This window comes from Trachemys scripta, chromosome 4 (assembly GCF_013100865.1).
Source record: "Trachemys scripta elegans isolate TJP31775 chromosome 4, CAS_Tse_1.0, whole genome shotgun sequence".
NCBI classification, from domain to species: Eukaryota; Metazoa; Chordata; order Testudines; family Emydidae; genus Trachemys; species Trachemys scripta.
This window is the reverse complement of record NC_048301.1, coordinates 136,679,228-136,693,057: the sequence shown is the minus strand read 5'-3', so window position 1 is coordinate 136,693,057 and position 13,830 is coordinate 136,679,228. Positions and strand designations below refer to the sequence as shown.

Sequence of the window (13,830 nt, the reverse complement as noted above, 5' to 3'; positions counted from 1 at the left end):
AAGGGTGGCATGGTATGATATTGCCATCCTTACTTCTGCACTGCTGCTGGCGGGGCACTGCCTTCAGAGCTGGGCGCCCAATCAACAGCTGCTGCTCTATGGCTGCCCAGTTCTGAAGGCAACCCAGAAGTAAGGGTGGCTATATCGCAACCCCCCCTTAAATAACCTTGTCACCCCCCCGCAACTCCATTTTGGGTCAGGACCCCTCAATTTGAGAAACGCTGGTCTCCCCTCCTGAAATCTGTATAGTATAGGGTAAAAGTACACGAGACCAGATTTCATAGGGGCAGACCAGATTTCATGATCCGTGACATGTTTTTCATGGCTGTGAATTTGGTAGGGCCCTACACATTGGTGTAAATTAAAGTTTAACAAAGAATAAAATCACTTCTATTGTTGAGGCTGAACTGAATTGGAGTGTGAACCTGGGAGATAATGCTCAAATGTATGTGGACCCGTCTCTTTACTTGTTTCTCTTCCTAGAGTTTACCCGCGAAGTGACAGACACACAGATGCCACTTGTCGCTCCTGTTATTCTTCCTGAGATGTACAAAATTTTCACGATGGCGGAGGTATGGAAAAGAACTATTTGTCTTCACTGTTAGTGGTACTAAGTAAATGACTCATATTGCGAGGTTAGGGAGGGAGGTGCCTGTTCTGAAGGAATAAAGAAATGTAGATGTAGCTAGATGGCATGTGTTTGAAAATAATTAAATATTGTGATGATCTACTTGAATGCATTAAGAGGGTATTTCAGGTAAGTGAGAATGAGATTGTGTTGGATTCTGATATCTCTCTCTCCTTTTCCTGCAGTTTTGGTTACTACAGTGTCTCTTAGGAGTTTTCAGGTTCACTGTTCAGTGTTAGGAAATTAGCTGATGACTTGTTCAAATTTAGACTGTGCTGAAGAAAGAGAAATCTCTGAAATGTGTGTGTTAAGGATAACATATGAGCATGGTTAATGGTAGCTAGTGATTAAACACACTTTCACTTCCCTGATTTCACCAGCATTTCTCTTCTTGTCACACTTGAGACATATTATATGTTTTCTACAAGGTGTATGGTATTCGCACCAGGTCACGTGCAGTAGAGATCTTCACCACATGTGCCCATATGATCTGTAACATGGAGGAGTTGGAGAAGGTAAGTTTCATTTTTCAGTTCATGAGTTCATTGTATATTGCAGGAAATGATTCTGAGCAGGTGTAAAATTAACATCTGTTTGGAAACTTAGAATATTTATTCTATAGTACTGTAATTTTGGGGAGAATGTTATATTTCTCTTATACTCAAAGTGGCCGAATCTCTACTTCAGGTGCAAAACTCAATGCAACTGGCTTCTTCACACTTAATTTTAATTCCTAAACTGATCAATAGATTTACTTGGAACTTGGGACACAGATTAAGTGCTGTAGTTTGGGGAAGAAGGACCTATATGGTCCATTTTGGAGGGCCTCATCATGGCTGTCACAGTTACTGAGCAAATTGCACCTCTGACTCTTGATTTCTTCCAGTGCACCCCCTCTTTAGGTTTTGGGCCTTGGGCGGTCACCTGGGTCCAGGTGGAATCACTCTGTTCTCCTATAGTTTTTACATGGGTCATTACACAAAGTAAAAACTATTTCCCCATACTAATTTTTCCCCTACTCTTACTCACCTTTTTGTCAACTGTTCGAAATGGGCCATCCTGATTATCACTACAAAAGTTTTTTTTCCCTCCTGCTGATAATAGCCCACCTTAATTGATTAGTCTAGTTTATAGTTGGTATGGCAACACCCATTTTTTCATGTTCTCTGTGTGTGTATATATCTCTCTTCCTACTGTATTTTCTACTGCATGCATCCGATGAAGTGGGTTTTAGCCCACGAAAGCTTATGTTCAGATAAATTTGTTAGTCTCTAAAGTGCCACAAGTACTCCTTATTCTTTTTGCTGATACAGACTAGCACGGCTATCACTCTGAAAACAGTCATACAAGAAATTCCAGCAATCCACCATAGTTATACAGAAACTTTACCTCACTGACCAGGTCACTTAAAATAGTCCTATGGTTATTACATAGATTAATACATAACCACTCCATGACTGTCACATTAGCTCCACAATTAAGGTTGACTTTAGTTTTGTCCCTAAAGTAGGGTAGGGTTCACTCTCTATATATGAAGAAAAGAGTATAGCATATCACACCCAAAATTTCAGCACTTACTCTGAATATGGAACTAATAACAAGGATGTTGATGACTGCTTTAAGTGTGGAACTTAACTGGCTTACTTATGGAGTCATGACCAGTGCCTTTATATTATTGCGTAAGTTTTGATGTCTCTGATTTTTCTTACTCTGTCCAACATGGAGACTTCAATCTTGCTCCACCTAACACCATTTACAGTGCAGCCAAAATGCTTTTTAAATATTATCCAGAGAAATTAACACAGCAATTTTCATGCCAGCTATTATTACTAAGACAGTTTTTGAAAAGCTTGTTCTGCTTTGTAATTGTTGCTGGCTTCCAGACTGAGAAGCCAGTCAGTTTGACAGTCATTGTGAAGAAATACCCCCGGAAGCTGCATGTGACTCCTAAATGCACAGCAGTTGTCATCAGCCTCTGTTTTGTTTTGTGGCAACATAATGGTACGATTTCCATTGCTGTCTGTGAGCTTCAGCTTTTAATAGAGTGTATGTAAATTTATTAATTATTGCGGACTGTCCATTTGTTCTGTTTGTACAGCGCCTAGCACAATGGTGTCCTAGTCCATGACTGAGAGGCCCAAGTGCTATGATAATATTAATATATAGAATTCAATACTACTTGTATTTGTTGTGACTAGGGTGCAGCCAAAGTCCTGATCTTTCCTGTAGTGCAGCAGTTCACAGAGGCCTTTGTTCAGGCCCTACAGATGCCTGATGGCCCTACATCTGACAGCGGATTTAAGATGGAGGTCTTAAAGGTAAGCACATAGTGTGATACAGTAATAATTAATACCCACATATATGTTGTCTTAACATTGAGACAGAAAAACAAGGCTAATGTCACCCTTGTTGGCATTACACATTTTGAATTGCAGAGTGCTGTGACTTCAACATCTTGCAATGTTAACATGAGCCATTTTGTCTGAATGAGTTGTAGAGGCATATGATTAGAACAAAGACAACTCTGTCATCTGCGGTCTCAGGTGTGTGTGTGCGCATGCATGCATGCACACGAGAGAGAGCTGTAGTTTGTCTCTATGATGGCAGACAAATAGGTGGTGGGAGTCAAATTTTGTTTGTTGGTTGGTATGTGGTGTATTAATTCTGACTGACTGGGAATGTTTGTTTTTAATTAAGGTGATTTGAATCTTCACAAATGTATGCCGTGTATCGTGACAGCTTTTTGGTTACAGCCAAGACCCTGTGTGTTCCATGATTCCAATGCTGTGGTATTCATTTCTTGCTGCAGAATTATGCTACAGAATGTTTTAACTAAAAAAAAATCTGGTCCTTACGGTTGCAAAGAGAACAGTGAAAATGTGAACCAAGTGTAAACTGATGATGTTTTCTTCCTGAGTTTGTAGATAGCTTGGATCCAGTATCTTTTAGAAGTCTGACCTGCCTCACTCTTCTCAGTCAGGACCCTGTGGATTCTGTGGTTCATTGTCTAGATAAACTGGCATCTTTCCAAGATGCTGTGGAAGTTGCAGTTTTGCTGTTTTGGGTGTTGGACATTTTGTGTCTCAGCCCTGCCAGGATCTGCCTGTATCTTTTATTATTTAACCTTTATATTGCACTAATGCCTAAATTAGGGTGGGGGCCCTCTTCAGCTCTCCATGTTTCCACACAAGAACGAGCTAACTGGATTACGGTGCATTCTTTTTGCACTGTTTCATAGAGCCAGGCAGATTTGGATAAGGGAGTCAAAGTAAGAATCCAGCTGTAGCTTTATAGCAGGGCGAGAATTAGAAGAGTAGGCCGTGCTGCCTAGAGAACAACATAGAAGCCAAGGCTTGGAGAGCCAAAAGTATGAGCTGCCGAACCTAACTCAGAACTCCCTCAGTGGAGAGAAGGTTCAGAGCTGGGGTTCTTGGACAATATTGCAAAGGCTGAGCAGGCTGCTTGGAGAACATAGTGAAATACAAGTGTCAATGACTTTTACTCAGTCTCTGAGCCTGAGGAGTGTGTGTTCAGAGATGTGGAGGAATGTTACAGAATTTCCACGTTCTTATGCATGGAACCTGTGCATTGGTATCCTTATCATAGCTATCAAATAGCAAACGCAGAGGAAATGGTGACACTCAGCAGGAGTGCCAACGATTGTGAATCCGGAATATTCTATACAGCTGCTCTTAATTTGTGTAAGGCTCCAATTCTAGAAAATACTTATGTTAGAGCAGGGGTGGGCAAACTTTTTGGCCTGAGGGCCACATCGGGGTTCCGAAACTGTATGGAGGGCTGGGTAGGGAAGGCTGTGCCTTCCCAAACAGCCTGGCCCCCACCATGTATCCTCCCCCTCCCCCTCCCACTTCCCACCCCGACTGCCCCCTTCAGAACCCTCAATCCATCCAACCCCCTTGCTCCTTGTCCCCTGACCGCCCCCTATCCAACCCCCCGTCCCCTGGCTGCCCTGACCCCTATCCAACCCCCCTGCCCCCGCCAGGCCCCCCAGGACTCCCATGCCTATCCAACCCCCCCCTGTTCCCTGACAGCCCCCCTCCCCCCCCCAACCTCCGCCCCATCCAACTGCTCCCTGTCCCCTGACTGCTCCCTGGGACCCCCTGCCCCTTATCCAACCCCCTCCCCCCTCCGCTTCCCACCCCCTTACCATGCTGCTCAGAGCACCAGGACTGGCAGCCGCGCCACACAGTCTAGAGCACCGGGACAGGCCAGGCAACGCTGCCCAGCAGGAGCTCACAGCCTTGCCACCCAGAGCGCTGGTGGCACGGTGAGCTGAGGCTGCGGGGGAGGGAGGACAGTAGGGGAGGGGCCGGTGGCTAGCCTCCCCGGCCGGGAGCTCAAGGACCGGGCAGGAGGGTACCGCGGGCGGTAGTTTGCCCACCTCAGTGTTAGAGCATTCCTATTCAGGAAAATACTTAAGCACATGCTTAAGTGCCTTTATGAGTAGGATTGCTTTCAAGAATCGTAGCCAAAAGCACCTATGGTCTCCAGTTCAGTTCTAACTAAAGCCATATCCTCTTGTTAAAGCCCAGTGTATTCTGTAGCAAGCTGGACCTACGTTCTGTGGCAAATCCCTCTGGTTTATTGTTTTGTTTGAATTATGGTAGCATTTTTAAGCCCTAGTTGAAATTGGAGAACTGTTGTGCTGGATGTTATACAGGTGCATAGTTAGGGAGAGTCCATGCCTTGAAAAGCTTACAGTCTAACTAGGCAAGAGGTGAAGGGTGGGAAAAAGGAAGTACTGGTTCTTCTTCTTAGAGATATCCCTGTGGGTGCTCCACACCAGGTGTTGGTGCGTTCCTGCGCCTTTGCTCGGAGAGTTTTGTAACAGTACTCGTATCGGCCACGCATGCGCAGAGCCTGCCTCCGGCTCTGAGTCTACCTTAATAGTATGCATGCGCGGCCGGTCTCCTCAGTTCCTTCTCTACTGTCCCCGGCCTGAGACAGAGCTCAGCAGACTTGTTAAGAACTTCTTTCCTCTTGTTACAATTACCCTTCTAGTTAGTTTGTTTTTAGTTCGGTGTTAATCATAGTTAGTTACCATTTCTATCTTTTTTTTTAAAGAAAATTTTCTTCATTCCTATCAACCGCAGCCGCTTCTGACATGCCTGGTTCCACAGGCTTTAAGCCCTGCTCTACCTGCCAGGAGCCTATCCCCCTGTCAGATGGCTACTCACAATGTATAAAGTGTTTGGGGGAGACCCACATCCCCCAAAGATGTGCCCACTGCAGTAAACTTAGCTCCAGGGCACGGAAGGACAGGGAGCTTAGATTGAAACTGTTCCTCCTTCAGAAATCTCTAGGGTCAGCTTCAGACCCAGGTCCTGATTCCGGCTCCGCTGACCGCCACAGCCCCCCCACCTTGAAGAAGCACAAGAAATCTTCAAAAAGAGGGCACCTTTTGTCATCCACAAAGGAAACCTTGTGAGACAAGATTTCTCCGGGCAGATCTACCGCTTCCCTCCCTGTGCTTCCCTGCTTGAGCACGTTTGACGCGCCGGGCTCCTCCAGGACTGTGTGAAATCCGGCTGCGGCGGCAGCACAAAAATCCGGTGCCGAGGCTTCAGGCTTCCAGTTGCCTGCCTCTCTTCTGGCACCATTCAGCACCCTGATGGACGCAGTGCCGACATATCATTACCTGCTTGACCCCCTGCAGGCTGATATTGATCTCTCAGCTCCAGCATCGACACCCGCTGAGCTGACTGGCAGTGAGCCCAGGCTCAAAACACCGGTGCAGAGGAATTTCTCTTCACAGCAGCTTCCTCCTGCACAACCTTCACCTCACACAGGAGCCTCAGCACGGCAATTTACTCAGTCAAGAGATCTGCTTGTGTCACCTATCCTGCAGTCACCCCTACTGAATGCCTGCTTCTCTCCAATGGCTGAATCAGGGTCTGAACAGTCTTCCTCCAGTGAGGAGGAAGCCAGACCGCAGGGGGATTTTTCACTGTATCAAGACTCCCATCCTCAGACCCCAGTCAACAGAGGTCATAGAAAAATTACCTCATCCTATTCTCAGGATCCTGCCCCCTGGTGGGTGAACCCCTGGATGGTACCACCTATGCCCTTCCCACCACCATGGCAATATTAGGCCCCATGGGCATCGTATCCTCGAGAACACATGTGCCACTCCACCTCAACCAGGCGCAACACCTGCCTAGCACCACCACCTGATGAACCTGACACTCACACAAGACACCAGGCAGCACCGTCACAATTGCAAGATCAATCACGTCCTGTTCCTATTCCAGTAGAGCCGGAGGTAAAGCCTGAAGAAGCCTTACTTCCCCCTTCCCCAACATCTTCGGATGACCTCTCAAAATGTCAAGACCTTTTTAAAAGAGTTGCCAGTGAATTGAGAAATAACTTGGAGGAGGTCCCTGAACAACAGCATGAGTTAACAGACATCCTACATCCCTCTTCTTTCTCTAGGGTTGCATTACTAATCAACGCAGTCCTTTTAGAACCTGCTAAGTCCATCTGGCAGACTCCAGCTACAAGCCTACCTACCTGTAAACAAGCGGATCGCAAGTACTTCATCCCTTCTAAGGACAGCGCCAAACTCTTTGGTAGTAGATGCAGCCAACAGAAGGACCAAACAGCAGTAATCCCACTCAACCCCGTCCAACAAGGAAAGTGAACGCTTGGACCTCTTTGGTCGTAAAGTATATGCATCTTCAACGCTACAATTTCGTATTGCTAATTATACTGCAGTTCTTGCAAAATATGACCACAGAAACTATAACAAATTCATGGACTTTATTGATGACATTCCAGAACAAAAGAAACAACAATTCACAGCTCTAGTTTCCGAGGGACAAATCATATCATGTACCACTCTTCAACCGGCCCTCGATGCAGCCAATACTGCAGCAAGATCCACCGCCACAGCAGTGGTCATGCACTGAGGTTCATGGCTCTCCTCCTCTTCCTTTCCTCGAGAGGTCCAGAGTACCATTGAAGATCTTCCCTTTGACGGTGACAAACTCTTTGCTTCCACCACGAACGACGTACTTCATTCAATGAAGGACTCGAGGGCAACCCTCCGGTCCTTAGGAATCCAAACCCTTACGACCAGAAGGCGACGATATAGATATCAACCTTACCACCAGTCCACGCTACTCCGCATATACACAGCATTTCTGTAGATCACAGGAACAACAACAACAACGCCAGAGACAGAGATACCAGCGTCGTCCCCCCAATTCTTCGATGACGCCTCAACCCCCTCCAACTAATAAGCAGATTTGAACTTCTGGTCGAGGGACTAGAAAACAGCGTTCCCACTTCAGCGCATACACCTATTTTTGGACACCGCCTATGACCATTCTCCCATCAATGGCAGAGCATTACCACTGACAAGTGGGTTATAGAGTTTGTTACAATTGGCTACTCTATCCCCTTCCTCTCCTTGTCTCCCACCCACCCACCTTCCCCGTCCTTCTTCAAGGACCCCTCTCACAAGCAACTGCTCCTCTAAGAAGTACATCATCTCCTTCAGTTGGGAGCAATAGAAATTGTGCCCAAACGACACAGAGGGAAGGGCTTTTATTCCCATTATTTCTTAACAGAAAAAAAAACTGGGGGATGGCAACCTCAGGCGGCTCAACAAATTGATCAAAAAGCAAAAGTTCAAGATGGTTACTCTCACCACCATAATCCCAGCGCTGGAGCAGGGCGATTGATTTTCAGCCCTCGACCTACAGGATGCCTATTTTCATGTGACTATACATCCGGCCCACAGACGCTTCCTTCGTTTTATCCTCGGCTCAACACATTTTCAATACAGGGTTCTACCCTTCGGACTGTCCACGGCCCCCTGTGTTTTTTCCAAGCTCCTAGCCGTAGTCACTGCCTACCTCAGGAAACTAAGGGTCATAATTTTTCCTTACCTCGACGATTGCCTCCTCAAAGCCTCAACGTTTGACGAAGCTCTCCGATTCACGTGGCTCACCGTCAATTGTTTCCTATCTCTCAGCCTACAGATAAACAAAAACAAATCCACATTACGCCCCACCCAGCACCTGGAGTTCATAGGAGCAGACCTCAACTCCCGGACGGGATTGGCATCTCTCCCATCCGACCACTTCAACTCCATAAGCCTACTGGCCACAAAACTTAGCAACAGTGCCCAGGTCACTGCTCGAAACTGCCTACTGTCACATGGCCTCGTGCACTTTCGTGGTTCAAAATGCATGACTATACATGAGGTGCTTCCGAGCTTGGTTTGCCTCGGTTTACAGACCGAATGTGCACGCTCTAAACAAGCCTCTCCATACCTTTCGGCGTCAAAGACTCTCTACTATAGTGGACAGTTCCCTCCAACCTCTGTTCTGGAGTCCCTTTTCTCCAGGATTCTCCATCCCTCATACTGACTACCGATGCATTCCTGACAGGATGGGGTGCACACATGTCTCGCTGCACAGTCCAGGGGCTATGGTCTTCAACTGAAACCTCCCTACACATAAATGTCCCAGAACTTCGAGCCATACGCAATGCGTGCCGTCGCTTCCTCCCACTAATCAGGAATCAACATGTACGCATAATGACAGACATTGCCTGCATGTTCTATGTAAACAGGCAGAGAGGCACTCGCTCCCACTCGCTTTGCACAGAGGCTCTGAAGCTCTGGAGTTGGTGCCTTGTGAACAACATCTGGATATCAGCTGCCTATCTTCCCGGAGTGAAGAATACCACAGCGGATGAATTAAGCAGACGCTTTCCCTGGGATCACGAATGGGAGATAGATGAGAGAATCATTCGCAACATATTCCGCATTTGGGGTCACCCAACCATAGATCTTTTTGCAACCGCGAAAAACACGAAATATCCCGACTTTTGCTCCAGAGCAGGTCTGGGCAAACATTCCCTGGGAGACGCATTCATGATCCCATGGCACTGGAACTTACTCTATGCTTTTCCCCCACTCCCGGTTCTCCACAGAGTCCTGATAAAGATACGAACAGATCGTGCCACAGAGATCCTGATTGCCCCATCGTGGCCCAGACAACCGTGGTTTCTGTTCCTCACCAGAATGTCGATTGGATCACCAATTTCGTTGCCCTCATCACCTCCTAACCTCCTATCACAGCAACACGGCCGATTTCTTCACCCCAACCTATCCATGCTTCACCTCAAAGCCTGGTTCCTACATGGTTCTCCCAAAGCGAACTAGATTGCTCTGACCAAGTTCAAAGAGTGCTCCTACATAGCAGAACACAATCTACTCGCACCACCTATCTACGAAAGTGGAAGCGATTCATACAATGGGGTTTAGCTAAACAACTTTCTCCCATATCGGTACCTCTCCTGATCATACTTGACTACAAACTGGATCTTAAGCAATCTGGCCTTTCTTTGAGCTCCATAAGAGTCCATTTAGCTGCTATTACAACCTTCCATGACAGAACCAACGATACTTCTGTTTTTGCTCATTCAATCACCAAGCGTTTCCTCAAGGGACTCCAAGCCTTATGCCCAGACATTAAACCACCTACCCCTCCGTGGGACCTTCATTTAGTACTATCCTGCCTAACTCAACAACCATTTGAGCCCCTAGCCACTTGCCCCCTTTTACACCTTTTGATGAAAACAGCATTTTTAGTGGCAATTACCTCCACCAGATGGGCAGGAGAAATAGCAGCTCTTATGGCAGATCCACCATATACGCTATTTTTCAAGGACAAGGTTATCCTTCGATTACATCCCAAATTCCTTCCAAAGGTGCATTCCTCCTTCCACATTAATGAGCCGATACACCAACCAACCTTCTTTCCGAAACCACATGCGAGCTCTTTCGAAGCCACAGTGCATATGTTAGATGTACGCAGGGCCTTGTCCTTCTATTTGAATAGAACCAAAGCTTTTAGAAATTCTTCTAGACTTTTTGTCTTCATTGCGGACCGTTCCAAAGGGACACCTGTTTATACCCAGCGACTTTCAAACTGGATTTCTGAGTGCATCCGATTGTGTTATCAGATAAAGAAAGTTACACCTCCAGCCGGCATCAGAACTCACTCCACTACATCTCTGGCTGCCTCGGTGGCTTTCTTACGCAAAGTTCCCCTAGCTGACATCTGTAAAGCAGCCACTTGGTCCTCTGAACACACATTTGTTAAACACTATGCCCTTACTTAGGGCCCTCTCTCTGATACACGATTGGGCAGGGCTGTATTAGCTACTGCATTCTTATCAGATCCGAAGTCCCTATCTCCTTGAGACACACTGCTTTAAATCACCTGGAGTGGAGCACTTACAGGGACATCTCTCGAAGAGGAAGAGGCAGTTACTCACCCTGTGCAGTAACTGATGTTCTTCAAGATGAGTGTCCCTGTGGGTGCTCCACTACCCTCCCTCCTCCCTTCTACTTCGGAGTTGGCATAGCCTCCGTTGTAGAGAAGAAACTGAGGAGACCGGCCGCGCATGCGCACTATTAAGCTAGACTCAGAGTAGGGGGGCAGGCTCTACGCATGCATGGCCAATACGAGTACTGCTACAAAAATCTCCGAGCAAAGGCGCAGGGACGCACCAACACCTGGATTGGAGCACCCACAGGGACACTCATCTCGAAGAACATCAGTTACTGCACAGGGTGAGTAACCACCTCTTTTGATAGTAAATTAAGTTTCTTACCTTTTTTCTCATGTCCTGTTTTTGGTGTCCTACAGATCTTTGTACTGAAAACCTAGCTGCACTGTAGAAATTTGGGGGAAATGAATGAGGGACCAGAGGTGTTGGTAGCTGGCTTGGGGCAGTTATTGATTTTTGGCACCTACGGATGTGTGGAGGTGATGTTTGGATTGTGGTTAAGCACACTACTTTTCCAGTATTACAGATGGGAAACAGACACTGAGGTGGAAGACTGATTCTTATAGGGTATGTCTACACTACGAAATTAGTTCGAATTTATAGAAGCCGGTTTTATTGAAATCGGTTGTATACAGCCGATTGTGTGTGTCCACACAATAAAATGCTCTAGGTGCTCTAGTCGGCGGACCGCGTCCACAGTACGAGGCTAGTGTCGACTTCCGGAGCATTGCACTATGGGTAGCTATCCCACAGCTATCCCACAGTTCCCGCAGTCTCTGCCGCCCCTTGGAATTCTGGGTTGAGATCCCAATGCCCGGATGATGCAAAACAGTGTCGCGGGCGGTTCTGGGTACATGTCGTCAGGCCCCTCCCTCCCCCGTCACAGCAACGGCAGACAATAGATTCGCGCCTTTTCACCTGGGTTACCTGGGTTACCTGTGCAGACAACATGGAGCCCGCTCAGCTCAGCTGAGCTCACCGTCACCATATGTCCTCTGGGTGCCGGCAGACGTGGGACTGCATTGCTACACAGCAGCAGCTGCTAACTGCCTTTTGGCGGTAGACGGTGCAGTAGACTGGTAGCCTTCATCGGCGATCTGGGTGCTGGCAGCCGTGGGGCTTGCCTTTTGGCAGTAAATGGTGTATCACGACTGTTAGCCATCCTATTACAAGTCGGGTCATCGTACGTTAGCAGAGTCTTCCCTGAGCAGCCGATTGTGCAATAGGCCTGAAGACCATCGTCATACACCGCCCCGTATTTGCTGCCAAGCACCCAGAAAGATGCCGAGGGCTATCAGTCACGCTGCACCGTCGTCTTAAGATGTAAAAAATAGATTTGCTCTGTATTCATTTGCTTCCCCCTCCCTCCGTCAAATCAACGGCCTGCTAAACCCAGGGTTTTCAGTTTAATCTTTGGGGGGGACCATTCTGTGACAGTTGTTTGTGTCTCTCCCTGATGCACAGCCACCGTTCTTTATTTTAATTCCCTGTGCCTGTACGCCATGTCGTCACTCGGCCCCCCTCCCTCCTTCCCCTAGTCCATCAGATACTACGTTTGCGCCACAGCTCAGAGAGCCGAGAAGCGGTTCGCGCCTTTTCTTTGAATTCTGGGTTGAGATCCCAATGCCCGGATGATGCAAAACAGTGTCGCAGGCGGTTCTGGGTACATGTTGTCAGGCCCCTCCCCCCTCGTCACAGCAACGGCAGACAATAGATTCGCGCCTTTTTACCTGGGTTACCTGTGCAGACAACATACCACGGCAAGCATGGAGCCCGCTCAGCTCAGCTGAGCTCACCGTCACCATATGTCCTCTGGGTGCCGGCAGACGTGGGACTGCATTGCTACACAGCAGCAGCTGCTAACTGCCTTTTGGCGGTAGACGGTGTAGCATGAGTGATAGTCGTGGGGCTGGCAGCCGTAGGGCTGCATTGCACCAGCCCCTTCCAGGCGATGGTATATTATGACTGGTACCCATCGTCGTCATACTGGTATGGCTGTCAATCATGGCCACCTGGGCAGACATGCTACTGTTTTGATGATGATGGTTACCAGTCGTAATATACTATTTTCTGCCAATTGCCCAGTATTGTCTGCTAAGCACCCAGAAGAGGCCGAGGGCGATGCTGGGTGCTGGCGGACGTGGGGCTGGCAGACGTGGGGCTGCATTGCTACACAGCAGCAGCCCCTTGCCTTTTTGCAGATGATGGTATATTATGATTGGTACCCATCGTCGTCATACTGGAGAGGCTATCACTCATGCTGCACCGTCGGCTGCCACCTTAAGATGTAAAAAATAGATTTGTTCTGTATTCATTTGCTTCCCCTTCCTCCGTGAAATCAACGGCCTGCTAAGCCCAGGGTTTCCAGTTTAATCTTTGGGGAGACCATTCTGTGTGACAGTTGTTTGTGTTTCTCCCTGTTCCTGTACCTGTACGCCATGTCGTCACTCGGCCCTCCCTCCCTCCCTCCTTCTCCTGGTCCATCAGATACTACTTTCGCGCCTTTTTTCTGACCAGGCGCCATAGCTAGCACTGGGATCATGGAGCCCGCTCAGATCACCGCGGCAATTATGAGCACTATGAACACCACGCGCATTGTCCTGGAGTATATGCAGAGCCAGGACATGCCAAGGCGAAACCCGGACCAGGCGAGGAGGCGATTGCAGCGCGGCGACGAGAGTGATGAGGAAATTGACATGGACATAGACCTCTCACAAGGCACAGGCCCCAGCAATGTGGAAATCATGGTGTCACTGGGGCAGGTTGATGCCGTGGAACGCCGATTCTGGGCCCGGGAAACAAGCACAGACTGGTGGGATCGCATCGTGCTGCAGGTATGGGACGATTCCCAGTGGCTGCGAAACTTTCGCATG

General features: G+C 47.9%; 1 protein-coding gene across 1 annotated transcript in view; it reads left to right on the top strand.

Annotated features, from left to right (window-relative positions):
- The window catches only part of IPO9 (importin 9), a 182,091-nt gene that overhangs the window by 52,425 nt on the left and 115,836 nt on the right, over window positions 1-13,830 (top strand). Inside the window, 5 exon segments of the mRNA XM_034768831.1 lie at window positions 402-572; window positions 1,057-1,143; window positions 2,827-2,957; window positions 5,607-5,649; window positions 11,991-12,016. Of these exon segments, the coding sequence (XP_034624722.1) occupies window positions 402-572; window positions 1,057-1,143; window positions 2,827-2,957; window positions 5,607-5,649; window positions 11,991-12,016 (458 nt within the window).